The 26,784-nt window shown below is 57.7% G+C and overlaps 1 protein-coding gene across 1 annotated transcript; it reads right to left on the bottom strand.

Moving 5' to 3' along the window:
• Positions 1 to 1,179: 1,179 nt before the first annotated feature.
• Positions 1,180 to 24,808, bottom strand: ACACB (acetyl-CoA carboxylase beta). Its single transcript, XM_040576760.1, is given in 63 exon segments — positions 1,180 to 2,628; positions 2,631 to 2,647; positions 2,773 to 2,823; positions 2,825 to 2,907; positions 3,544 to 3,714; positions 3,968 to 4,122; positions 4,733 to 4,845; positions 5,330 to 5,405; positions 5,408 to 5,506; positions 5,840 to 5,975; positions 6,235 to 6,331; positions 6,517 to 6,613; positions 6,778 to 6,898; positions 6,990 to 7,133; positions 7,367 to 7,477; positions 7,671 to 7,791; positions 7,948 to 7,996; positions 7,999 to 8,067; positions 8,351 to 8,488; positions 8,491 to 8,623; positions 8,826 to 8,945; positions 9,328 to 9,483; positions 9,734 to 9,937; positions 10,533 to 10,688; positions 10,818 to 11,033; positions 11,117 to 11,158; positions 11,519 to 11,575; positions 11,682 to 11,789; positions 11,888 to 11,987; positions 12,068 to 12,205; positions 12,412 to 12,530; positions 12,650 to 12,702; positions 12,705 to 12,738; positions 13,003 to 13,116; positions 13,196 to 13,309; positions 13,758 to 13,879; positions 13,953 to 14,041; positions 14,117 to 14,217; positions 14,559 to 14,747; positions 14,869 to 15,015; positions 15,449 to 15,530; positions 15,532 to 15,581; positions 15,682 to 15,701; positions 15,704 to 15,831; positions 15,901 to 15,963; positions 15,965 to 15,998; positions 16,001 to 16,043; positions 16,535 to 16,616; positions 17,262 to 17,316; positions 17,319 to 17,364; positions 17,447 to 17,597; positions 18,333 to 18,496; positions 18,693 to 18,859; positions 19,163 to 19,328; positions 19,545 to 19,754; positions 19,943 to 20,053; positions 20,263 to 20,372; positions 20,679 to 20,777; positions 21,136 to 21,217; positions 21,614 to 21,723; positions 21,942 to 22,080; positions 22,543 to 22,675; positions 24,275 to 24,808. Coding segments are annotated over 63 exon segments (6,735 nt in total). The 5' UTR covers positions 24,298 to 24,808; the 3' UTR covers positions 1,180 to 2,521.
• Between the last annotated feature and the right edge of the window lie 1,976 nt (positions 24,809 to 26,784).

Raw genomic sequence — 26,784 nt, 5'->3', positions numbered from 1 at the left:
GTACCATACCAATTCAGAATCGTCTTCCTGTTCTGATTCTAATTGATTCTAATTTAGATTTTTAGATTTACAAGCCCTGCTGTATACTTGGTAACATACATTGCAAAAAAAAAAAAAGATGAAACAGTAAAAAAAAAAAAACAGAAAAAGAAAACTGTAAGTTGAAATGTAGCATTTAGTCTACTTATACCTCTGTGACCATGAATAATATTTATATCTCGTGTTTTGTCTGTTCCTGTTTGTTAAAAGGAGTTTCCTGCTCTGTCAGCCCCGGGTGTCGTACCCGCAGGCCCCACCGTCCCACGCTGCACGTGACTGGGGCTGGCCCGAGGCAGAAGCCTCTCCAGCCGACATCCAGGTGCTGAACGCCCACCACAGCCCCAAACACTGCAGCCAGAGCTTCACAGCTCCCCGCTGGGCGTTTGCAGCAGCCCCGGTGTGGGTTCCTCGTGCTGAAAATCGGCGGTGGTGAGGGTCAGGGGCCGGGAAGCGTTGTGTGTCTGCATCTTCCCAAGTGCACACAACCATGGCAGCCCCTTCCAAAAGGGCACGATGGTCCAAATCGTAATTTATTGTTCAAGAACAAATGTGGTTAATGATCATTTGCTGTGACTGGTTTCATCTACGATGTCTTCATTTTAAAAAAAAAAATAAATATTATTTCTTAGCATTAAGCCCGGGTCATTCTAGATGTGCTGCATCACAATTACTCCGGTGTCAAGCAAGCCCCTGCCAAGTGGTGCACTGCAGCTCAGCACCGACCAGTGAACCTACGCACCTGCTACCAGAAAAACCAACCCGGCCAGGAAACAGTTACACACAGCTTACAGATCAGAAATGTTTGACTCCAGCCACCTTGTCCAAGCGTGCTGAGAAGCAGACCCTGCTCTTGGAGCTAAGACGTGTGTTTCCATGCCACCGCTACATAAAATTATCCACGTACTAAGCATTTGTAGCGCTCACCTGCAAATTGAAGGGCTTTTTTCTAAAAAAAAAAAAACAAAAAAAACCACACCTTTCCTTGGCCTTCATTGTCTTTACAGACATAATGCAATGTCCAAGTTAAGGGCTCAAATCCTCCAGAAGAGTTTACGGGTATTTGCTGCATGAACTCTTCTTCCAAGAGCTGCTCAGTACCAAAACAGTTCCTGTGCTCGAGGGAAGGAGCCTGCTACCGTACAGCCGCAGCCGCCATCCCCTTCTCAGTCCCTCCCTTTTTATACAGTGACAAAATAAAAGAGCTCAGGAAAACCTCCTTGAGGGCAGTGCTCGTTTTATTGGCGCTGGTTTGGCTGCATGTTCCTGCCCACCTCCCGCGCAGCGAGCAACGCCCCCCACCTTCCCCTGACAAAGCACAGTGACACCTTTCACACCAGAAGACAGCTCCTCACACCCTTTCTACCCATGACCCAAGGACAAGGAGCCCCCCCCACGCAGCCCCCAGCATGACCAAGGGGGTGTCCAACACCGCCGCATCGCCCCTGAGCCAGCGTCCCCCCTTCCACTGCCGGAGCGCTCCCCGCTCTGAGAGCCAAAGCTAAACCTGTGCAGGCGATGTGATGCCTCCGCAGCGCGAGGTCACGCAGCCAGAGGTGCTGCAAAGCACACGGTCACCTTTTCCCCCACGTGGATCAGTCTGATTAGAGGCCACCAGGGAACCAAGGCACGGGTACAAGCAGACAGAGACCTCAGCCCGGCTCCTGTCCTTCAGCGGAGGAGCCAGGTCGCTGGGAACGGGGCAGGGGCACACGGAGTTGTCCTCCCTCCTCTCCGGCCTCCGTGGGAGCTGCAGCACGAGCCAGAAAGGGCAAAACGGGAGAAAGGAGCAGATGGGGCGGTCGCCCTGGTCAAACCGTGGCAGCTCCGCCGATAAACCTGCTGCAACCGGGCCCAGCACGGCTCGGTGATGTCTCCTCTGGGCCACCAGGTATGCGTAGTCCTGCCTACTGATGGCTCCGCAGCACAGGGAAGGATGGACAGACTGCTCCTCACAGTTCCTGAGTTTATTTTAAAGCATCTGTTTGAGACTGCTTCTTCAGCAGGATTTACATTTCCTCGTGTCAGTGCATGGTCAGCCTCAGAGGTGGATGGGGACCTCCTCCTTTGTCCCCTTGGTGCCTCAGCCATTCGGTTTGTACTTCCAGCTCCATCCAGTCTTGTGAGATGTACCTGAGACTGGTGCTCATTTTAAAGATTAAGGCCAAGGCTTGCAACTAAAACACAGTAAAAGATTTTTAATTCTTTTTAAAAAGAATCAATGTTTGCACCAGGTCCAGGCTCCAGCCTTGGCTCGGGCCAAGTTATCTTCTGCCAAGCTGCCCCTCTGACGAACACCCCCAGCGCCAGAGGGCCCTCCGCACAGGCGAGAGGATATCTTCATAGCTTAAAATACAAACATCGGCATTTATTTAGGCACAAGGTAAGAGTCCAAGGCTCCAGTTCGAGGGCTGAGGGACTGGGTGGGGAGGTGAGGTCTGGCCTCTGAGCAGCAGCGTGTCCCGGTGCCCCTCCTGCCTCCGGCTCAGGAGGGGCTGTTGTTGTCCACCGTCGAGAGGAGACGGGCGACCTGAGCCTTCTGCGTGCGGGTGATGTGCTGCGCCATCTGGATGATGCAGTCCATGGCCACCTCGGATTGGCTTGGACCAGGCTGCAAGGCAGACGGGAGCGCAGCTCCCTCAGAGCATGAAACAAGAACTGCCTTGTCTCTACCGCCCGCAGGCCCCAGCCCAAGCGATGGTTTTGGCCTTCATCCTCGGCTCCGTGGCCACTCACCTCCGGATGTGCTTGAGCACGTAGTCCCGCTTCAGATACTTGATGTTCTCCCATGGCTGACTGGACGCCGTCGTCCTCCTGCATGTGCTTCTCCAGCCACTCCACCACCACCTGGTTGTTGTCCCAGAGGTAGCCCTGGGGAGAGCAGCACCGTGTTGGGGGGCCCAGTGCCCACACAGGCTGAGCCCCTCTTCTGCTACAGCCTTGGGCTTTTTTCTCCCGTGGCACAACCAGACAATGGGATTATTTTTCTCAGTCCCGCACGTATGGCATGGTATTCACCCCCAGCCCATGTAACAGTCATGGAGAGAGGGGTCAGTATGGAAATCAAAACTCAGGAAAGCTTCATGGACTACTAAAAATGCAGAAGGTTAAGGGAGAACACGTTTCCTTTGTGTGCCTTCATTCCCCAGCTCGGCAAGCACAGGACCGAGCTGGTGAGGTGCGTCATGGCACTTGCTGCATGCAGCTCAAACGCCAAGACCCCAAGTCTCATTTCTGCCCAAATGCCACCCTGTTGGATGGTGGAAATGAAGAGGCCTGTAGTATCTGTTTGGGGGCCACCTTGCTACAGCTGAGCACCAGCACACAACTGAGATCACCCACCCTGAAGGGACAGCCCCACTCTCAGGGCTTGTCCACCCAGGCACTGGCAGCAGAGCAGCAATTCCCATCGCAGGTTTCAGCTCAGGGAGGCACTGACGACACAGCCCAGTGACAGGAGAGCAAGGTGACAGCCTTGGAAGGACGGGGCCCCGGGGCTCAGCGTACCTTCTCGGCTCCTTCTGTCTCCATGAACCAGCGCCGCAGCATGGACTGGATGTGGATATGGCTCAGCTCGCTGTTGGCGTTTAGGATCTCCATCCTCACCACTTCCTCCAGCAGCAGCCGTCGCAGCCGCCAGTAGAGGAAGGAGCGGGCGTTCTTCCACTCCAGGATGTCCTGCAGAAAGGGGGCAGAGCCCAGGGAGAGGAGCTGACGCGCAGCGACTGCTTGCTCACAGCTCGTGCTGGCAGGCCTGCAGGCAGATCTGCTGGGCTGGAGCAGAGAGCAACACCCGGGGCAGGAAAATGCACAAAGCTGCAGCCCAGGAGCCCGGGGGAATTTTGGCTCCCACCTTCATGCTGCTGTTGCAGTCCCCAACCCCAAACCCACGCCAAGGCCCCTCCCCAGCCCCGCTGCTGCCCTTGCTCACCGTGATGACGCCTTTCTCCTGCATGCGGCCGGGGGTGTCGTGCAGGTCAGCGAAGTGCACGGCCACCTGGTAGTAGATGGGCAGCAGGAGCTCCTCCCGGGCCTTGAGCTGCTTCTCCAGCTCCTTGCGCTGAGCCTCGGACAGCTCAGGCGTCCCTGCAGGGGCAGACGGCTGTCATTTCCCAGTAAGGGGCCTAGGCTCTGCTCGCTGTTCCTATTTCAGCCATCCCAATGTGATATCCCTCTGCTTCGGCACATCTACAGCCCTGCCCAGAGCCCAGCCACAGAACCCTATGCCCGTGAAGGGGCCGTGCTGTGTTCAGTGCCTGCCTCAAGACGGACAATTTGTGGGACCGTGTTTAAGCAAGGTGGGGGGGGGCAAGAACCTCCCAGCACAGCAGGCAGGAGCAAATCGCAGGGCAAAAGGAGACCTGGTTCATTAAAGGAAGCTTCTGTGCAGCTCTGTAATGATTATTTCATCTAATTTAGGCACTGATTGAGCACGGCTATTGCCATTCTTCATCTCAAAGCACAGGAGTAGTTGCTGCAGCAAAGTCCAGCACCCACCACAGACCCCCAGGGGATATGGGGATTTGAAAGTACCACCGCAGCCCCTCGGCAGGCCCCATCATCAGACAAACCATTAGGAATTTTCCCAAACTGATGAACACAAAAGGGTTTCCTGGTGCTTGCCACCATGGTGTCTGAGGCAAGTGTTTTAATTCACTACTACCAAGGCCCAGAGGCTGAAATGCCCTTCCCTTACCCAGCTGCTCAACAAGTCTGGCATAAACCGTATCGATCCTTCTCATGGTCTTCACCAAATCTTTCTTCCTGAACTTGATCTCCACTGTTCCCCCAGGCTCCAAAATGCCACCCCTGGAAGGAAAATTTGGTAAAGCAGGGACAGGTCAGCAGGGGAGAATAAGCCCTGGGACAAGACATCACAGTTGGTGGCAGTGTGGCAGTTCAGGCTTCAGGCAACTCTCTCTTCTAGGAATTAGGGACAGAGAAAACCTAAAATAAATTTGTTTCCAATCTGGGATCCTTGGCTATTCCCCCACTCCTTACAGCTTGCTCCGACGCACATTAATTCAGGCTGGAGAAAACCTCCAGCCCCCCAAAACAAAGCTTTCACTCCCTGCAGCTTTTGCCGGACACAGGAGGATCTCCCCAGGAGATACCTGCCACACTGCCCTGTAAGAGCCCAGGGACTTCTAGCTGATGGCTCCGATGAACTCAAGAGCCAAAAACACAAATCTGTGGTGATCAGAGGTGTCTGTGAGCAGGACTCTGACTCTGCAGACCCCGTGTATCAGGCTGTGAAGGATGCCCATGGTTTGGGTGGAGCACTGAGGCTGACCTGCTCTCCTTGTCCGCGTAGAGCTCCACGTACAGGGGGTTGATGGTGGAGTCGATGACCACCCAGGAGCCGCCCGCAGCTCCGCGTGCGGCGGGATGTACACCAGGATGGGCTGCTTGAAATCCCGGAGGCTGTCGACAATGAAGGCGCCGAACTTCAGCATTTGGTCGTACATGTCTGCAAGCCAAAGGGACTCAGTGGATGGGCACCCCAAGTGCCACAGGGTGGGCTACTGCCCTATACCTCCTCTCAGCCTTTTCCAGTCTAGTGGCCCAAAGCCTTTTTCCTCCATCGGAGAGGCTGAACCAACCCTTAAAACCCCCAGTGGGAAGCCACCAAGCCCTGGAACCTGGGTGCTGGCAGCGCCCCATCACCTCCCGAGCCCAGCCCCATGTCCCGGAGCAGCTAGGCAGGACCCTGCCATGCCGGGTCATCCTGGGACCCCAGTGGGTGGCAGGGGGCTGGTGGCAAAGCACAGCACAGGGATCCGGGCACCCCGAGCGCTGGTACCTTTCATGCCGCTGGAGAAACCCCTCCAGTTGGCGAAGATCATCAGCGGGAGATGCTCCCGGTTGAAGTCCCGAATAGCCTGGGCTGTTTTAAAGGCAGAGTCTGGGAACCAGACCTGCCCCGCCTGCTGGATTATCTGGAAGAGACGGCAAGCAGCGTCGCTGAGACCAGTGTCAGCACTTCCAGTCACACTGTGCCGGCAAGTCAGCGGCACAAGGGTGTGAGGGCTGGAAGGAAACAAGCTGAGAGAGAACACGCTCAACTTCACCAGTCTTTAAGGAGAATCAGGACGTGCCAAAAGATTACGCTAAGCTTTTTTCCCCTCTATCCCCTCCAGCCCCCCTGCTGCACACTCTTCCCCTGCCACTTGGTGGCACCAAAGTCTCCCCACGCACCTTCACCTCCGAGTCGGGGTTGGCAGGGTCTGCGGGTATGGTCACCTCCACAGAGCGGGTCTCGACAGCGATGACACCCACGGGGAGGCCTCCCAGCCTGCGGCAAGGCAGGGCGCCTCAGCAGGGGCCAGTTCCCCTGCATGCTGCAGCCCCGCTCCACCAGAGATGTTCCCCCCATAACCAGCCCCACGGGCACAGAGCACTTGCACGCAGCTGCGCTTGCAGCCTCCCCGCCCCAGGGCTGGTCAGGGGCGCAGAAGCCCCCCCTGCGCCCAGCAGTACCTCGCTCTGCCAACCACGACCGTCTGAGCCCACGGCCTCATGATCTCCTGGAAGCTTCCCTGGTCAAAGAAGCCGCTCTGCCACGTCCCCTTGAGAGCTGCAGAGCAAAGGGGAAAGAGGAGTGACACTACTGAGAGTGCTGAAGGGTTTTCTGCGCTGATGTGCAGCAAAAAGCACCTTCTGCACCAGGACGGGAGAGTTTGCAGCCACGGGATGCATTTGGGCACGCTGCTGCAGAGGTCTCGGGCTGTTCTCACTTACTTGGGTGAGGCCTCCCTGCCAGCATCCACCTGGGGTCATAGGGGACTTTGGAAGGGACAAAATCAATTTCTCTTTCAATGGGGTCACTTATGGCAGTAACGGGCACTGGGCTCCGGTTATCCTGTAAGGGAGAGCCCCGGAGGGCAGGTCACCAGCCAGGAACCCCCTAACACCCCGCGCTGCCATCCTGCAGCACCTCCTCACCTTCCTACCTTGGGCATGTACGAGAGCCACTGCAGGATGGTGTAGACCCCTTCAAAGTCATCTGGGACAACGACATGGGAAACGCCGTTGTTGTGCATGATCTGCACGCCCCCCAGCTGGTTATTGGATGTGTAAACTTCACGCCCCAACACCTAGGTGGAATTATGAACAGAAACACAGATGGGGCTCTGCTAGCACAGCAGCTGCCTCTCGTTACTCTATTTGCTGTCAAACCTTTGTCTAGGTTCATGCCCTCTGGTTTGAGGGATTTGAATTTCCACCTCTGCCTACGCAGGCTTATGTTAAAGCAGACTGCCAGGGAAATGCCACCTCTTCCCACGGGATGGGGACAGCACTGGGGGAGGCTGTGTGCTGGAGCACGTACCTTATTGAGAGCTGTGACGCCGGTGAGGATGATGTGGGAGTTCTCCACCTGGATGACACGCTGGCCCAGCCTCACCAGGTACGCGCCGATCCCGATGGCACGACACGTCACCTGGGCACACACACAAGGACACACGGAGTTACGGGGGAGAACAGGCTGCAGCGATGATGCTGTCTGGCTCTGCAGGGGTCTGCACAGGTGGGATGCATCAGGTCGCTTGTTACATCCTGTTGTTCCCTCCAGGAGATGTTAAAACCAAGGAGGATTGGGGAGGAGTGGAGCAGAGGAAGGTCTGAGGCTGTACCATGCTGATGGTCACTATTTCATCGTAGGCACGAGAGGACTCCCCAGCGATGGTGCCAGCAGCTTGCAGGTTTTCCACCCCAAATCCATTGTCCTTCCCAATGATGTCCAGGAGGACGTACCTGGGGAAAGGCAGAGCTGGGATGGCATGGGGAGGACAGGGGAAGCGTTCCCTTGCGTGGTGGGACCAGCAGGATGGTGAGCCAGGATGTGGGACCTGCATTGGCAGAGACGCGGGGCAGGGCTGGGGGGTGTCCCCGCAGGACAGCAGGGCTCACCTGGACTCGCCCCCTTCCTCCACATGCTCGCAGTGCACCGAGTTCATGCGCTGATCCTCGTGTAGTCCTGGGGAGTCAGGTACAGGTACTTGAACCCTGAAAACAAAGAGGAGGAGAACGCTGCAGTGCCCGTTTGTGCACGCTCACGGGGGACACAGAGCGCTCCAAACTCATCCCAGAGCTGTCCTCACAGCGGGGTCAGGACCAGGGCTGGACAGAGCAGCTGTACCAGCACAGGCACCTTCATCTCTACCCCACCAGGGAAGGTGGAGGGAACTGTCCCCGTGGCACTGGGTGCAGATGGGGACTCACATCCTGCCGTTTTGTCTCCCAGTTTATCTCTGGTCCTTCCCCAAATAAGTCCTCTGCTGCTCTCTCTGATGGCAAAAGGTGAGGTGCTCACACACCTTGTAGGGATCCTCGGGGTCCACCCAGGCCACTTGGAACATGTGTTTTATCTCCTCGGCGAAGCCGATGCGGGCACCGCTGTTGGCGGCGATATAGACGCGGGGGATGCCTTCAGCCCGGGCCAGCTCCGAGGCCGCAGGAAGACCAGGTCCTCCTCCGGCCCAAAGGAGCCGATCTTGTGCGTGATGTCGTTGCAGATGAGCACGATGTCCCGGCCCTTCGGGTACTCGGGGGTCTTCAGCTTCATTTTGAAGGCAACCATCCCCACCTGCCCCAAAACGGCACAGCATCACAGGGCTGGCTCCTCTGAAGCAAGGAGGTCAGGGCTGAGACTTCATCAGCCGACAAAGCTCCTGTTTGGGGAGCATCCCCCGGGCTTTGTGCACAGCTGGACCAGGGAAGCCACCAGCTGTTCCCACCGGTGACAGCACAGCTTCGCACCACCCTGCTCCCAGATCATTCCCCGCTACCTCATTGCCTCCAGGGAGCCTGTTCATCTGCACCAGGTGTCCCTGGGAGTCCAGAACCAGCTCGGTGTACGTCAGGACCTTGGGGTACAGGTCTGAGGAGCCCCACAGCTTGAAGAGAGCCTGCAGAGACACGGTGCATGGAGCAGGCTGAAAACACGTGGCCACGGCTGCTCCAAGGCCATCACCGAGTGTGGACACGCACTTCTGCAGCAGACCGTTTTGCGTGAGCAGAAATTTTGTGTTAGAGTCCTGCTGCAGTCCTCCTTGCCCCAGGACTTTCTGGTTCACATTCTTTGTGAATACAGCTATGGCAACTTGCAAGTGCTAGGAATCAGTTTTGAAATGCTTCATATAACCAAAATCATGGGGGTTTGGGCTCTTTCTGTTTTGTCTTTCCCCTTTTCAGGGGAAAGGAATTCCACTCAAGATGGGAAAACGTGGGAAGGGAGGGAAAGAAAAGGAAATTCAATCATTTGGAGCCTCTCTGCTTCACCAGACCCACCTGCCTGATCATCTCCGGGAAGTCGTACACGTAGGTGGTGCCCAAGGACTGTGCCTGGAAGCGCTTGGCCTGAAGCAGGTCCTTGGTGACGTAGGGGGTGTTGATGAGCATCCCATGCTGCGGCCCTTGCTTGTCCCCGTACGACTGGAACATGATCTGGAGAGAAGGGCAGAGCGTTGGGGCAGCGCAGAGGGGAGGGACACAGAGAAGGTCACTGCATGGTGCTGGGCTCTGGGACAAACCAACACTGCAGCTGCACCAGGGCTTCTACAGGAACAGCCCCACAGCTTTGCCACAGCCGGCAGCTGCTTGTTCTTGAGCACAGGACCCTGCCTGGGGACTCGGGAGGGGTTTGGGGTGGTCGTGGTGGAGTTCCTGCTTGCTGCCACCTCCTGTGGGAACTCACGTTGCCGGTGCCGGAGTCCCTCACTTCCTTGTAGAGGCTGATGTCCAGGTAGTAGCCGGACTCGTTGGTCAGGAAGAGGCGGATGGGGATGGCCGCGGTGGTGGGCGTCAGGCGGATGTTGATCTTCACCTCGGCCTGCAGGACCCGCAGCTTCCAGAGGCGGCTGCCGTAGCGCATCACCATGGACCGTACCGACTCCTCGATCTGGGTATGGGACAGCACGTGGGTGGGTGGCTCTGCAGCCCTAGGGACACCACTGTCCTCGAGCGTGTCATGCTGAGCTTGGAGAAGCCCCATTGCATCTCCACCTCAACAGCCACTTCAGGTTTGCTCTGGGCAAGCCCCTTCCCTCCCTTCCTTCCTGCCAGGGGCCAGTGCTGCCGTCCAGTCTCTCCACTGGGAAGAGGGAGAGACGGTGCCTTGCATTCCCCTTAACATAGACAGCCTCTGCGTTCATGCCATGTGCTGCCTGGGGGCAGAGCCCTCCACTCACCCTTGCACCCTCCAGCAAATCACTGCTTGTCCAAGCCCATGCAAAAAACCCTGACTCATTACGAGGTGTGAAATCTCAGCCCCTCTCCATCAAAAAGCCCACAGTGAACAAGCCCACAGACACAAAAGTAACCTGCAGGAGCCTCTGGGGCTGCCAAATCAATCCCCCATCCGAGGCTGGGTGTGCACTGGGTCCAGCAGCCGGTGCGGAGGGTGGCAGCCCAACCGTGCAGCAGAACCAAGCCCGGGGATGAGGTAGTCTCCATCCCCAGCTCAGCACCAGGAAGCAGGACACCCAGAAACGCACCTTGGAGGGGTCCATGACGACAGTTGGGACAAAGTTGAGGAAGATGTGGTTGCAGTCGGTGCGGACGCTGGTGTTGTTGAAGGCCACCTCCAGCTCATCCATCGCCTCCAGGAGCAGCCGCTCGCCCTCGTTCTGCAGGTACTCAAAGGAGGCCTCCTGCAGCGCATGAGGTGGCTCTCAGGCGGCCAGAGAAACCCCCATGCCCAAGGTGCCACAGCCTCCACCCCGGACCAGGGCTCTCCCGCAGCAGCCAGCCCCCACCTCCCACAGGCCGGGCCGCCTTGCCTTGGTGATGAGGTCCGAGTGCCGCACGATGGCGCGGATGAAGAAGCGGTAGTCAGTGGCCTCGGTGCCCGCCTGCACCTTGGCGGCGCCCAGGTAGAGGTGCATCTTGTGGTTGGCGCAGGGGATGGCCGTCAGGTCGAAGTTGCGCATGCGGCTCAGCTCCAGCTGGAAGGCCAGCGCCGGCTCCAGGTGCCGGTAGATGCGGTCCTCTGCGAACTGGGGCGGCACGGGGCGAGCCAGTCAGTGGCCAGCCCGCGCGGACAGACCCCGCTCCATCCCGGCGGGGAGACAGCTCCTACCTCGTCCCTGGCTCTGAATGTGAAAAACTTGGGGAATTCTCTCTAGAAAAAAGGGGAAAGACAAAACATCAATAAACCTGGCACACAGAGGCTTTTTCTGATTTTCAGAGAATTCACTAAAAATAAAAACCACCAGGTTTTCCACCCCAAAAGAGAAAAGAGCTGTGCCTAATCAATGCCTTTTAAAGGGAACTGAAAGGTATGGAGGGACCACACAGGAACCACACGTTACTGGACACATCAGCAGCATGAAGGATAATACAGGAGATAAATCATTCATCGAACCCCCTGTTGGTTGATTCCCAGCTCTCCCTCCCGACATGTGGTACGTCATCTCTCAGTGCTCGAGTGGCAGAAGCACAACGTGTCCAAAGCCACTCTTAGCATTCAGTCAGCACTGACCTGCTGGGCAATGAGAAATGTGATTCTCCGGAGACCGCAGTCAACAAGGATGGTTTTCTGCAGGGAAATAGAGGGAGGGTCAGAGCACAGGGGCCGGCCTGTGGAGGGGGCAGCCACTGGGGTACAGGGTCCCAGCTGGTAGGGTCCGGCCCATTTGGTGCACCTTGGACTGGGCAAAGGCTCTGAAGATCGGCACCAGCTTCTCGTCCTCCATGTGGTCTGCGCAGCGCAGTGCGATGTTGAGGATGTGGATTGGCTCCTCGCGGATGTTCTGGCAGTGAGACCCCCACTCAGCCCTGCTGCTTCAGCCCAGCAGTGCTGCCACCAGCCCTGCACCACCCAGGGGGACAGGAGCAGTGCAGTGCCCACCTTGGCGTCCTCCTCCTCATAGACGGTGGCTCGTGCCTCGCTGAAGAGCGAGCTCTCCAAAGGCGGGTCGGCAAAGCACGAGATCACTTCATCGAAGTTCCTGCCCAGACAGCAGGGATGGGGTGAGAAGCCAACACTTTACCCCCCCAGCCCAACGGGACAGCACCACGACCCTCCCACCTCGTGAAGTCCTCGAATTTGTCAAAGGCCACCATGGCTCCCATGCGCTGGCTCAGGGGAGAAAAGCCACTGTCCATGAAGAGCTCAGTGCTGTGCCGGGCCAGGTCGGGGTTGGAGATGCTGATGGGGACAGACATCCTGCACGGGGCAGCAAGGCAGCTGTCAGCCGTGGGCAGGCACCACTCCTTGGTCCCAGCAAGGACCACGCAGGTCCTGCACAAGACCCTGACCCAGAGAGGGCTCATCCTGCTCCCTGGCAGGGTCCCCACACTTCGGAGAAATAAATCCAACAGCTTTGCAAAAAGGACCTCATCTGGAGGAGCTGGCATAAAAAGTGGGGGTACCTGTTGGGGTGGGAGAAGGGCAGCATGAACTGGAACTCCACCAGGCAGGTGCCGTCCGAGAGCTGCCGGTGCTGCAGGCTGTTCAGCTCGTAGGCGATGTACCCACGCCGCACGTACACCTGGGAGGGGACGATGGGGGTTACCAGCGTGTGCTGCTGCATCCCTGCTCCTGCTCTGAACGTCTGCACACCTCAAGGAAGGTGCAGACACTCCCCCTGTGCTCACCCCCGGCCCTCACCTCCAGCGCTGCCATGCGCACAACCTGGTTGGTGTGGTAGAAGAAGATGGGCACACATCGAAAATGGTGGTTTCTGAGAGGATCAGTTTCTGGAGGGAGAAAGCAAAATTTAGGGCAAGGACGGAGTGGGACCCCCCTTGGCCCATCACAGGACAGTGGCAGGCACATCTCAGTGGGGTCCCCCAGTGTGGGCTGCACCGGAGCACTGACAGTGGGACAGACGCTGACACCACAGCAAGGCTTTAATTGCTTTTTGGGCTATTTTTAAGCCTAAGCCACTTGCAGAGCAGACCTCCTCACCAGAGCCACCCAAAAGTAAAATTGCTTCAGTAGAGAAACACGAGGTTCCCAACCTTCAGGTTCTCAGGGCAGAATTCATGTCCGTACATGTCAATAGCATAGAGGAATATGGACTCCACCTGGTTGTGCCGCAGCTCGTAGGAGGGCAGGTGAGAGGCAATGAGCACCTGCAAGAGGAGAGGTGACTGGGAGTGGGGACAGGGATGGGGACAGGGATGGGGACAGCCCAGCGCGGTGCTCACTGACCTGCCGGGCTCTCAGCGCCACTTTGGAGTGTTCAGTCTTGCTGAGCTGTGTCAGCTCGTTTAGGATGGCCGTCAGCTCGTCCGTCAGCGTGGGGTCACGGCCACACAGCTGGTCCTGCAATGCACACACCGTGATGTCAAAGTTCGAGCTGGCTCCTTGCTGCGGGCAGCACCACACACCCCCAGCCCGGTGGGGACAACACAGACAAGACCCCGTGCAGGGAACAGGGATGACAATAGGCAAAATTCTGCTCTTTGAAACAAGTGTAGCAGTGTAATGCTAAGGAGGGGACGTGAAGGCCCCCTTAACATGGCAGCCACGTGGTGAAACAGAAATGGATGCTTGAATGCAAACCCAGACCCTGTGGATACACTGAACAGAAGAGAGGAAAAAAATTTATCAAGTGGCTGCCCACTTTCAAGGGGAAAGCGCTGGGCTGTGATGGCCACAGGCAGCTGGGTACTGGGGCAGCCTTTTCCCATCCCGCAGTGATATGGAGCTCGCCTCAGCTTACAGGCTTTTCCCTGCCACAACCCTTTGCTGCTGCACGGGCCGCACTCACAATTAACATGGTCACCAGCAGGTTCTTCGCCACCTGGGCATGGGAGAAGATGCTCTCGAGCACCGGAGTCATGTCAGGTTTGTACTGTTCCCGCAGGCTGATGACGCACTTGTCGTAGTGAGCTGTGGGGCAGAGCACCGTGAGCCCTGAAGCCCCCCGAGAGCCCCCCAGTCCCCGGAGCCCCCAAGCCCTCACCTTGCTGGAACTGCATCTCCACTTGCAGGTAGCGCCGCAGCAGGTCCAGCACCACTGCCTTCATGTAGCCGCGGATGCCACTGCGGTACCTGGGGAGCAAAGAGCCCGGCGTGCTGTGAGGGGGTGGGGGGGGGACAGGGGGACACAGGGAGCACCAAGCTCACCTCTGCACCAGCTGCACCACGCTCTGCGTGTTCATGAAGAAGACCTCCCGCTCGGCCTTCCTCTGCAGCGTGGCTGCGTGGGTGTCCAGCACCGTGGCGATCTGCAAGGGCACAGGGTTCGGCATTGCTCAGGGCTGCCTGCTCTGCTGAGGACAGCACTGCCGCGCACGGGGACTTTCAGGGTCATTCCCCCACCCCCAAGTGAAAAATGCAAAGTGACAAATAAATATAAACATAAAATATAAACTTTTCCCAAATAATAAGCTAAAAAAATAATAAACCAAATAAAATAATAAAATAACCAAATAAAAAAAAATAAACCAAAATATAAACTTTTTTTTTTTTTAAATCAGCTCTTGGCAGGACAAATTCAGGCAGAAATTCCTAGCTAGCTCTAGCTGAAAAGGGAAGCGGAGGCCTCACCTGCTGCTCGGCTGCTCACCTGCTGGCTAGGAAAGCGGCAGAGCACGGAGGTGATGTTGCTGGCATACTGTGCCATCACCTTCCGGATCGACTTCTCCACAGACAGAGGGATTCTTCCTGAAATGCTCGTCATGATTTCCTGCAGCTCCAGGAGGGGCAGGGAAGGGTCCCGCAGGGTTTTCATCAGCTGCGCCACCCACTCCTTCACCTGCAGGGAGCAGGGGCTGGTGCTGCCTGCACCCCGGCACTGCGCGCACCCCCGCTGCTGCCCGTTGTGCAGGGCACCGGGGCTGCCAGGAGCCGAGGATGCTCTTTGCCCCGGCACCCACCTTGGCACTGAAGTAGGGCTCGGGCAGGCAGTACCCGTTCATCACGTTGGTGAGGTTGTCCAGCACGTTGCGGAGAACCTGGTGCTGCTTCTCGCCGGTGATGGGGAGGGTCTGCTGGGCCGGGAGCCCCCCTGTGAACGGCTGCGCCTGGAGAAAGTGGAGAGAGGCAGGCTGGCCTGGGTCCTTGCCAATACGGGGCTGAGCACCAAGAAGCTGCAGCTGCCCCAGCAGAAACCAGCGGACCTCTCCAGCATCTGCTTTTGGTTGGAAGAAGCACCTAACGGTCAGCTTCGTGTTTCTGCCAGTACCACGTCATGAAAGAGATGCAGAAAAACTGCAGATGTAGACAGAGCATTATAGCCACACTAAACCATGCACGTTAACTTCTGTACCCTGAGCAAGCACGCACAGGATGCTTACCCAGCACCATGCCAGCCCCAGCTCAGCCAGCTGGGGACATAGCATGGGCATGCAGTGCCACCCTGTGCCAGGACAAGGGCACATCCCCACCCCACCCCAGTTCCGGGCTGCTTCTCAGCTCTGTCCCCCAGCAGGCATCCCTGACACCCCGCAGACTCACAGGTTTCACTTTGGTGGGGTCGTCCAGCTCGAGGCGGGCTATGACGCAGCCCGCCTCCAGCAGCGCGCCCGGCCGCTTGACAGTGCACCCGACCTGCCTCCTCCACCGTCAGCGTCATGATGATCTTCATCACCTGTGCGAAGAAGGGGGAAAATGCAAGTGCACCCACCACCACACTGCTGCTAAAGGGTTTGATCCTGAGCCACGCACCAGAGGTTCGGGAACGCGCTCACCTCGATCTCCGCAAACACCTCCCTTCGGCGAGGTGCCCGCCGTCGTCCACCGTGTACTGCAGCAGCTTCCCTGCGGAGGGTGAGCGCAGCACCGTCGGGTCCTTCTCCTTCTCAAAGTCACACGTTTTGTTGCCGATGGTGATCCGGTACCTTAGGGAGAGGGAAATGTCTCACCGTGGTCCTGTGGCCGCCACAGAGAAGGGCGCAGCAAGGAGGTACCTGTCGATCTCCTCCTTCATGTAGGTGGTGTAGCTGTTGCCGTTGTAGGAGAGAAGCAGCCCCCTCGTTGAGGCGGTGCACGTCTATCTCGATGTGAGTGTGTTCATGATGATGACGTACGTGGTCAAGGACTGGCGGGCAACCTGCAGGCAGCAGCCAGAGACAGACTTCAGTCAGACCTCCAAATGTGTGCCATGGGGTTTCGAGGGGCTGGTGGGGTGTATGTGTGTGAGCATCTCCCAGCGCTTGGGAGAAAAAATTGCCATGGGACGGAGGCTGGAGGCTCTGTTTGAAGAGCTGGTTCAACACCCAGCCAAGAGCTGCATTAACTCACAACCATGGCTCATCCTCTACCTTTTTTTTAGGGAGAATTTTTCATGACCTTCAACTTTAAAAGCAAGAAAAGGAAGCTCTTTATTAAGATCTGGGCTATGGGATGTATGACTATGTCTGTCTTGTTTAAATGAGGTTACCAAACTCATTTTTATGTTGCACATTTTTAAAGGACAGCCTCATATTTATTGCATCTCTCTCCTCTCAGCAGGACAGAAGCACACGTCCTTGTCCTGAGGAGAAGCCTGTGGTGCCAGCAAGTGCTGCAGCCAGCTCCTGAGGAGCACAGCACAGCCCTTACCTGGAGAACGTACTTCACACCCTCGTAGATGAGCTCCACGTCAACGATGTTCAGCAAGGAGGCTGCGGGCAGCACCTGGCCCCTGAAACACAATGGCAGGGTCAGCACCACAAGCGTTTCATTCCTCGCCTGTGCAAACCGTCAGGGAGCCAAGTGTGTGAGATGTCAGCCGTGCTGCTGGCACCGGGCCGCGTGGGGAGGGCACTAAGGTGACCAGAGGGGACAGGCAGCCATTTATACACAACCCACGTGAGCGCCTCTTAAAAACACATCCGGAGGCAGCCCAGGCGCTGGCAAACACATTCAGATAAAGGCACGGAGGAGAGCTCCGTGCGTCCTCCAAGGCCAGAGGAATAACCTTGGTGCTTGAGCACAAAAACAAAAACAAGCTGCATTCAGCTGAGCTGCTTTCCTTGAAGGCTGTTTTCACAGCCATGCGGAACATTGTTCCTCTCTCTGGATAAAGCAATATTGAGAAGCCAGAGCCCTCTGAGTCACAGCACATCCTGTGTTCCCGTGCTGCTACATTGCCCAGAGGCACTGCCTCCAAATTTGCAAAGCAAAAATAAGAAAGAAAATGGCCAAGGGAAAGCAAAACCCAGGTCTCTGTGCTTGCAGGAGCCATGCAGATTTCAGGAGCAACCCTTTAGGGGTGCACTCCCTGTGTCCCCTGTGCCCATGGCCATCGGGTCCCACAGCCCCAGCAGGGGCAGCTCCCGCCCTGCACCTCTCCAGCGAGTGCAGAAAGTCAGTCATGCACGTCCTGAAGGCAGCATCTGCACGTTCAGGGCACCACAGACGACACCCAGCATCGTGTCCGGCTTCTCTGCCTAGGGATTGCAAATAAGGGGGTTGGGGTCTCCTCATGGAAGGGAGAGTGACCCCGGGGCTGCAGGGTCCAGTCTCCTCCACCTGCACTTTCTCGGCGATCAGATGGTCCAGCCAGCCAGTGTCGATCTCGTTGTTCTGGAAGCTCTCTGTCTCCAGAAGTTTAACCAGATACTCCACCGTGGTCCGGAAATCCCCGCGGATGGAGAGCTCTTTCAGGGCCACCACCATATTCCTTTCAGGGAGAGAAAAAAAAAACAAAACAAAACAAAAAACGTTCTGTTAACGACGAAGCAGGGCTCTGCTGCATCCAACACACTTCCCCTGCCTTCTAAGCTGTCCCCAGGCACTTCAGACACCAGGAGCTCCCTTGTTTTCCGCCCCCTGCTCAGGGCAGGTGCTCACCAGCTCCCCATGCAGCACGCTGAGGGGCTCAGTTGCCGTTAGCCCATCAATGTACCGAGGGACTGAAGGGGCTGTTATGTAGCAGCCAAAGGCTGCAGGAAGAAAGCACAGCGATTGGAACAAGGAGTGCCCGGCCCTAGATGCCCTTGCGACTGGACAAAACATTCCCACAGGGCAGGAAGGGGATGATACAGTGACAAGATGGCTCTCCAGCTCTTTGCTCTTCAGGATTTTTTCCAGTTTGTTGAGAAATTTACTGTTCTATGTAATAAAAGCTTTGACTTAAAACTCTTAAATACCCAAGGACAGTCCCGTTACATGTTGCTTAATTACTGAATGAACACCGCTGCTCACTGGCACTAAGAACATGACTGTCTTTAAGAACCATGTTGATGAACTGGGGCCATAACACCACTGCGGTTTGAAAACTGTGGCTTCGACCAAACAGCCTCTGCAACACAAATAAGCTGCTCAGTGGCTGAGATAAGAGCCGCCTTCCTGGCTCAGGCACCTATTGTGAGTCTTTCTGAGGACACTCGCTCTCAGCCCTGAGTGCCACACTCACGAAATGGCCTCCTCCCGGTTCTCTCCCCACGAGAAGCAGTGCCCAAACTGGGAATCGGCAAATTCGTGCAGACCCCCGGCAGCTGCCACGCTGAAGTACCCCCAGACGTTCTTGCTGCTGCGGAAGTTCAGCTCCTGCACTGTCCCTGAGCTGGGCTTGAAACCCTGAACAAAGAGCAGAAGGCCTTTAGAAAGCGGGCTTGGAACTCACGCGGCATAAATAGGGAAGGGGGAACCCCTTTGCCTTTTATGAAGGTTTAATTCACCCCATGGGTTGAATTCCCTCCAACTCTGTCCTGTTGGGGAGGACCGTGCCCGGTTCACCCCGCAGCAGCAGGGTCCTCGTGTCCCCAGGGCTCACCTCCTCGGGGTTCTCGCTGGTGATGCGCGCAGCGATGACGTGGCCCCTGGGCACGGGGGCGTTGGTGGGGCTGTTGAAGCAGATGGGCGTATCGCCCCACGGGCTCTCCCCGTACAGCACACGGATGTCTTTTATCCTGTGCAAGGGGATGCCCATTGCAATCTGCACGAGCAAGAAAGAGGGCTTCAGCTGCTGGAACAAGGCTTTAGCGTCAAAATTACAGCTCAGCGACACCGCCAGATGGTCTGAATGAAGAGCAATGGGAAGAGGAGCTGTGCTGCAGACAGCTCCTCCAGGCAAGGAGCAAGTGCAGAAGGAGGGACATCGCAGTGATTCTGCCTGCACCCTACACACTGGTATATGGGTCAGCTTCCCTCTGCAAGCCTCCAACCTAGTGCTTTTCCCTAAACTGCAATATTTCTTCGTTTTATACAGCTTGCAAAGTCACCCACGTGCATTCAGGTACCTGGAGCTGGGCAGCGGGAGGTTCACATCTGCAATCATTTCCGTGCAAGGGTGCTCGACCTGCAGGCGCGGGTTCAGCTCGAGGAAGTGGAAGCTCCCGTCCTCACTGTAGAGGTACTCCACGGTGCCCGTGCTCACGTAGCCCACCATCTGTGCCAGGCGGACCGCACACTGCAGGAGAGCGTGAAACCACAGCGTTGAGAAATTCCCCTCGATTCACCACTGCAGAGCCAGGGTTGTCCCGGGCAAAACAGCAGCAGTGTCCCTGCACGGATCAAAGGACACAAGCAAGGCATTTTTGGGGAGCCCCTGGTGCCCAAAACCATGGGAAACCCAGCAAGGAACAGGCCATCTTCTCTTTGTCACCTGCAGGCTGGGGCCACCCACCTTCTCCATCACCTCGATGACAGCAGGAGCTGCGATAGTGGTGGGTGCCTCCTCGATGATCTTCTGGTGCCGGCGCTGAATGGAGCAGTCACGGCCGAAGAGGGAGATGGCGTTGCCGTACTCATCAGCCAGCACCTGCACCTCCAGGTGCCGCGCGTGCTGAGCCAGCTGCATCAGGAAGATGGGGGACCCAGGTGCCTCTGCCTGCACCTGTGGCAGAGAGAGGGTCACACTCCAGCATCCAAATTTAAATTAACCTCCAAAATTAATCCCAGGTCCTGCAACAAGCCCAGGAGGGAAGCACTAGGTGCCTGGGGTGGGAGCAGGACCCTGGTGCGTGTCCCAGCCTGGCTGAGGGGACAGGGAGGGACAAGACAAGGGCTCCAGGCACCTCTCACCTGTCGGAAGCAGGCACCAAATTCTTCTGCTGCCTCCACTTTTCGGATGCCTTTGCCCCCCCCACCTTCTGCTGCCTTGACCATCAGCGGGTAGCCGATCTTCTTGGCCACCTGAGGGGAACAAGGACTGGGGAGACCAAAGAGCTCTGGACCCCAGCCGGATCATCCTGGGCTGCACCCACACAGAGGGACACACTGCTGTCAGAATGTCCGCGCATTGCTGGTGTGTGGCTGGGAGCAAGAAGGGCTGAAGCCTGCAGGCTCCAAAGAGAAATGGTGGTGCACAGGGGACAACTGGCTGCCCATGGGCTCAGCTTTACCTCCAGGCCTTCCTCCACATCCTTCACACAGCCCTGCGCGTACGTCTCGAGGGGGATGCTGATCATCTGCTGACCCTTCTGGTCCTCCTCAGACCACTGGGCCACTAGACCTGTGAGCACACCCAGCGACATGGTCACCAAAGGGGTGGCAGGGCCACCACGGGGGCTGCCTGCTGGTTATGCCCAGGGTAGCTGGGGATCCCACGGGGACACATGCCACTTCCCCTGGGTCCACGTACCCCATCCCCAAAAACCCTCTGCCCAAACCAGCTGCTGTGGGGTCCCCAGTGTCCACAGCCACCCTGTGGCCAGCCGGGCCAGGGACCCCCAGCCCTGGCACTTGCTTTGGGAGAGAAGGAGAGGCATGGAGTAGAGAAACGGGCGGGGGGTGTGTAGGGCTGCATGGAGGCACTTACCGCTCCCGCTCCACGGCAGCGTGGGGATCTGGACTGTCTGAGCCACAATGGTGGAGGCGACTTTGTCCCCCAGGGCCCACATGGCATCGCTGGGGGGACCTTTGGACAAGGAGGGAAGGGATGAGCTGGGCCAGCCGGCCCATCCCCACTGCCCAGAGGTGATCGACACTGCAAAATGCTGCTCCCCACTGAGCTGGCACCACCAGCCACAGGGATGGCCCCTCTGCGAAGACAGGGGTGCAGGAAATACCCCCCCAGACCCGTTGTCCAGTGCGGGATGGAGCTCAACCCCTCTCCAAGGGGCAGCCCAGGAGGTCTGCTCCCATCCACGACGCACGAAACAGGCAGATGCACGCACAGATGCGTGAAACTGGTGTCGCTGAGGACCAAGCGTGCATGCACCCGCTTCCCAGTGCCCACTGCTCCCTCCAGCAAATGGAAAGCAGTCAGACCTTACCTAGGAAAGCTATCCCATTTTTCTGCAGCAGCTCTGGCAGCTTGGGGTTTTCCGAGGCATGTCCCCAGCCAGCCCATACAGCCTGGAACAAGAGGGAGAAACACAAGCCATTATCTCCTGCACCAGCACCTCCCTTTGGCCATGGCATCATGCCTGATGATAGGCATCACCCCACTCAGAGCACCCCTTCCACTCTCTGTGTTTCTCTTGGGGGCTCCCGACAATTAATCACAGCCCTTGCTGGCATGGGAGCTGGGCATCCTGGCACCAGCATGGTCCCAAATCACACTTAAATGGTCCTAAGTCACAGCAAATCTTCGTGCCTTTCCCTGTTTCCCAGACCATGGGGCCAAGGGAAATGTCTCTGCCAATTTCCACACCATTCCCTTCAGCTTTGCCCTCCACACAAAGCTGGTAGTCCCCTAAGTCATCAGGGCAAGCCCAGCAAAGAAGTGGGAGGCCAGCGAGCAGCTGTTACCTGGACCGGGATCCGTTTGGAAATGTCCACGATCAGCTCCACGTTGGCGTAGTTGTTGTTGTTGGCCCCCCCAGGGACGGGCACGTAGTGATCAGCCATTTTGATGTACTCTGAAAGACAGCACGTGGTGGCAGTGGGAGCATCCTCCCGCATCCGTGGAGGGGAAAGTTATTTACTCCCAGATCTGGATGCATGGAACGGCAGTGGGTGACCCCAGACTGAGCAGAGCATCCCACATCCCAGGCAGCAATGGGGAAGGAGGGGAGGGCTGTCCCTGCTCAGCCCCAGGGTGGGAGGCACCGCTCCTTGGAGCGGTTTTAGAAATTACCTGCATTAGCCTTGAGATCTTCGGGGGTAACCATGACCACAAAGCGAATGGCACGCTCGTTTCGGAACATCTCGTAGGCCCACCGGCGGATGGAGCGCATGCACTTGACGGCGGCGATGCCGTTGTTGGCGATCAGGACCTGCGGGACAGAGACAGGGGGGTGAGAGGAGCAAGTGTGGGGGCGAGGGAGCTGAAACCCTCCTGGCTGTGGAGTGACAGGAGTGGGCTGCAGCCCCAGGAATGGCAGCACAGGAGCAGGATTTGGGGCAAGATGTTGGGCAGTTCCAGCTGGGAGCAAGGCGAGGAGAAAAGCCAAGCCACAGACAGGTGGACAGGCTGGTGAGGCTCATTAACAGCAGCCTGGAGCTAATGAAGAACAGGACTTTGGCCTTAATTTGTGTCACTCATGTAGTGCATGAGTGCACAACAGCATTCAGAGGCTCTGCTCTCCAAGGGGGCGGGGGGGTGAAGCCGAGGGGACAAGGGCTCCGTCTGCTCCAGGTGGCACGGGGGGATGTGGGCAGCACAGGGAGCACAAGGATACACGGCGAAAAGCGAGCACCCCACCGCCAGGCACAGGCAGGGCTGCGTGGGAAGCCACCTTCTCGATGACACGGTTCCCCCCGAAGCGGGTGACGAACTCGGCGGGCGAGGCGACGGTGAAGTCCCGCTGCAGGTCCATCTTCCTGTGCTCGCGGCCGCGCTTCGCCAGGTGCAGCCCGGACATGCTAGGCCTGCAGCGGGATGGGAGAGACATCAGCGAGGGGCACAAACCAGCCAGGAGCAAGGCGAAGGCTCCTGCCCGCCCAGGCTGCCTGGGAGGAGTCAGTCCTGGGGGCAGCCGGCGGCTTAGCACGAGCCAGCAAAGACCCAGATAAGACTTTGCCTCCTCCGCGGTTTCCTCTGATGAAACCAAAAAGCCAGCCCTCAGCTGCTGGCTCCTGCAGGGAACACAAAGAAGGCACTCTCCGTGCTACCAGCTCCCCGTCACCCAGTGGGCTCTCTCCAGGGACGTTTAGGACCTGCCGCAAAACTGCAGTGAAAACCACTTCCAGCTGAGCTAAACAGGACGAGCAGTTTGGGACGAGCGGAGAATTTTGTGATTTCGACTCCCCACCCCTGGGAAAAGCGCAGGTGATCTCCAAGGACACAGAGCGGCCGCAGGTCCATGTCTATGCACCGTGTTTGGCAGCCCCGGGGGCTGGCTGAGGCCCCGGCACAGAGGACAAAACCCTGAGGTTTGGAAGCCCGGGGAGCAAAGAGCTGCTGAGGATTTCTGGCCGGTGCCTGGGAGCGGGTGTGCACACAGCTGCAGGCAGAGCCCTGCGCCCACCGCAGCACGGCCGAGCCTCTGCGTCGATAGCAGCTCGCAGCCCGGCCGCAGCTGGAAACACACCACGCTCTGCCCTGTGGCCGGGGAACTGGGACCCCCGTGGAGCTGAAACATGGCCATTTGTGCGAGCTGGAGGCGAGCAGCCCTGGTGTGAGCACCAGGAATGAAGCTGGGGGTGCCCCTGAGCCCACCCTGAGCCTGCCCTGGGGTTACTGAGGGAGGGCGAAGAGCAGGCAGCGCTCTGCGAGCAAGGCTTGGAAGGAGCGTGGTGTTCCTTCCCCGAAAGCTCTTTTGGGGATTTGCTCTTGCACAGCCTGCAACGACAGCACCCCCGGGTCAGTACTGGGTCAGACCCCATCCTGCCCGCTCCGTGGCCCTGAAATCCCCGAAATAACTCCCCAGGCGCACCACACCACCAGCAGGACTCACCCCTAGCACAGTTTTCCCTCCCTGAAGGCATCTCCACAAGCACCGGGGCCGTTCCTGGTCTCCCCCCCAGCCCAGAGCCCCAGGGGGCAGCCGGGGGGCTGTGCTGGTGGCCGGGCCAGCCCCAAGGGCTCAGCAGTGGGACGACCCTCGTGCCCCCACAGCCATACGGCACTGCCATACACTTCCCTGCTGCCATCCAGAAGTTTTAAGCAACTTTCTCTTTTAATTACCAGATCCACATTCTCCCCTCATCACCCAGCCAGGCCTAATGACGTTGGACCTTTGATTAGAATTCCAAGAGAGAGCTACAAAGAAGTGAAGGGAGAAGGACAAGCACCCCCAAATGACCAGATTTCACACTAGCAGCACATTTATTTTAAGGAGAAATATGCCGACACCCCCTGGGAGGTCAGGAAATGTCCCATTCCCTCCATACACTCAGGATATTTTACGAATAGCCACAATTTTACAAAGTTATCGATTTATCGCTTCCCAGGGCATCCCCCCTGCTGCTCAGCAGCTCGGCTTCCCCCCGCAGCCCCGAGCCCCCTGCAAACCAGCGCCAACGCACCCGTGCCATCCTGCAAACCACATCAACCGCCTCCCCAGCGTGCCTCAGGTGCTGACAGAAAATTCCTCCCATGTTAAAGAGCAGATGAAAACCAGCGGGGCCCACTAGCAAGGCGGTGCCTGACACCTTCCAAACTCCCAGCTCAACAAGCAAGACACCGTTTGGCTGAGCTCGGCGGCCGGGCTGTCGGTTTTCATAATGCGTTCCTGCAAAGGTCTTTTATTTTTAACTGTGGTGGGAGCGGAGGAGCCGGGCAGCAATGCTTTGTTTCCAGTTATTTATAATTGTCGTCAGCTGGGTTTGCCTGGGAAGCTGTGTGCTGCCAGCAGGCAGCGGCTCCTGTCCCCTTGCACAAATGGCACGGAGCATTGCTCCTGCGGGCTTGTGTCAGTCTAGGCTCTTACTCAAACTGAGGTTTGAGAAGCCAAGAGATGTTTTGGAAAACTCGGTACTGACAAGAGAAAAAAGCTCCCCCATTCCTGCATCTTCTGGTTAAAAAAAAAAAAAAAGTTTGGTTTTGTAACTCAGCCAGAATAAGTGGGGCACTACCCACAGAATAAGGCTCACCTGCTTTTCATCAACTCATCACACAGCAAAACCACCAAAGTGTTACTTTTTTTCCTTTAATAATTTATCTGGAATGGCTGCAAGGGCAGAGGATGGGCAGGAGGGCTTCGCTGCTTTCCCAAACACCGCAGCAAAACCACCAGCAAGTGCCCCGCACCTCCAGCTGCTCTGGGGCAGCCCCGGGGACAGCCGCAGCGAGCCTGCCAGGCTGCATGGGGGCACGGCAGCACCCCACGAACCCCTGGGGCACATCAGTGTAACCCCCCAATAGAAGAAGGAAAGTGCTTGCAGCAGCTGGGCTGGCAGCAGGACCCGGCCCCCGTGGGACCTGGCCCCAAGGGCACAGGGCAACACGTGCGTGTACAAATACATGTGCAAGTGCAACTGCACGTGCAAGTTCATGGGTAGGTGCACATGCAAGTGCCCCATCACAGGACTCAGCTTAATTTGCAGACCTACCCCCCCCCCCAAATGCAGCCAGTGATGCTCGTGCACAAAACAGGCACCCAGGCTGCAGGGCAAATGCCAGCAGCACCCGCTGCTCGTCCCCCAGGCTCAGCACCAAGACCAACACCAATTTCGTCTGGTTATGCAAGAACCCCCCCATGTCCCAATGCCCCCCTCCTGCACCAAGCACAGCTGTGGCCAATGCACGGGGGAGGTGGTGCAGGGACAGAGAGAAACAGGAAAACAAAAGAGGAAGAGAAAACAGCAGAAATTTGGTACGTTGGCTTCAGTGCTGGGGTTTGCACTTAAAGGAACATCACAAACACAAAAAGCGGTTTCCAACCCATTTCTTGACATCCAAAATCACTGTAAAAAGCAACCCCGTTCCAGACATCCTTGCTGGAGATCCAGGTGCATGACACTGCTGTCACACAGGGCCTCTCAGACACATCCACCCCTCTTTCCAGGATGCTGCTGTTAGCCTTATTATCAGGGTTTTTTGTGCAGCACCAAAGGCACAGGGGGCAGGACTGGGACATCAGTGTGGTGATCTGCTAAGCACCTGCAGGTGTTTTTTTTTTTTTTTAGCAACAAGGGCCCCAAGGTTGGAGAAATGCACCACCCAAAAAGCATCTGCCTGGCCTGAAACCGCTCCTTTTTGCTCCCGACCCCTCACATCGTACCTCATGCCAACGGTGGGCTCCAACGAGGCGGTCACGGCGGGGGCCTCAGCACCGGATCCCCCTGCGCCGGCCAGGCTGCTGCGCCGGCCGCCCACCCTGAAGGCTGCAGCCACCACCTCATCGTCGGAGGGGTTTTCATCAAAGGAGCCCAGCACAAATTTGGCCAAGGCCGGCCGGCGGAGAGCGGCGGGGTTGTACACTGCGATCTGCTCCTGCTCCCCCGCGGCAGCCCTGCCGAGCTGCAGCGGGAGGCTTGGGGCCGGGGGCTTGGCTGTGCCGGGGGGCTTGGCTGAGCCAGGGGTGCTGCTGGCCCTGAGGGGGCAGCGGGGCCGGGCTCTGCTCAGGCATCTCCTCCTTCCTGGGGCTAGAGCTGGACATCTTGAGGCAGATCAGCAGCGTGAGGATCAGCAGGAGCGCGGCCACCAGCACCATTCAGTTGCCCTGGGGAGAAGCCGGAGATGCTCCCTGAGCAGTTTTGCTGCATCACGGGCTGAGCTCGACCATCAGGGGATCCTTTCCGCCCAGCTCCGAGCTGCCAGAGCCAGCGGCAGCTCCGACAGCGCCAGCCATCACAGCCAGGGGACGGGAGCCCCCCCGTACCCTCCCCATGCTCCCCACAGCACCCAGCCCACCCCTCCCCACCTCAGCCGCCAGCACTCAGAGCTGCTTTTTCACTTCCAAAACCAGCATCTTGGCAGCAGCGGCGCTGCTCTTCTGTCGGGATGGGAAAACCACCCCGTGGCTGGAGGCTGCCGCTCAGGGGGCTAAAATGGGCGCCTTGCAGTGAGGGGGTGGCCCCGCCCCCCCAGCCAC

This window comes from Cygnus olor, chromosome 17, assembly GCF_009769625.2.
Source record: "Cygnus olor isolate bCygOlo1 chromosome 17, bCygOlo1.pri.v2, whole genome shotgun sequence".
NCBI classification, from domain to species: domain Eukaryota; kingdom Metazoa; phylum Chordata; class Aves; order Anseriformes; family Anatidae; genus Cygnus; species Cygnus olor.
Note: the sequence above shows the minus strand (reverse complement) of the source record. Positions and strands in the feature narration are given on the sequence as shown.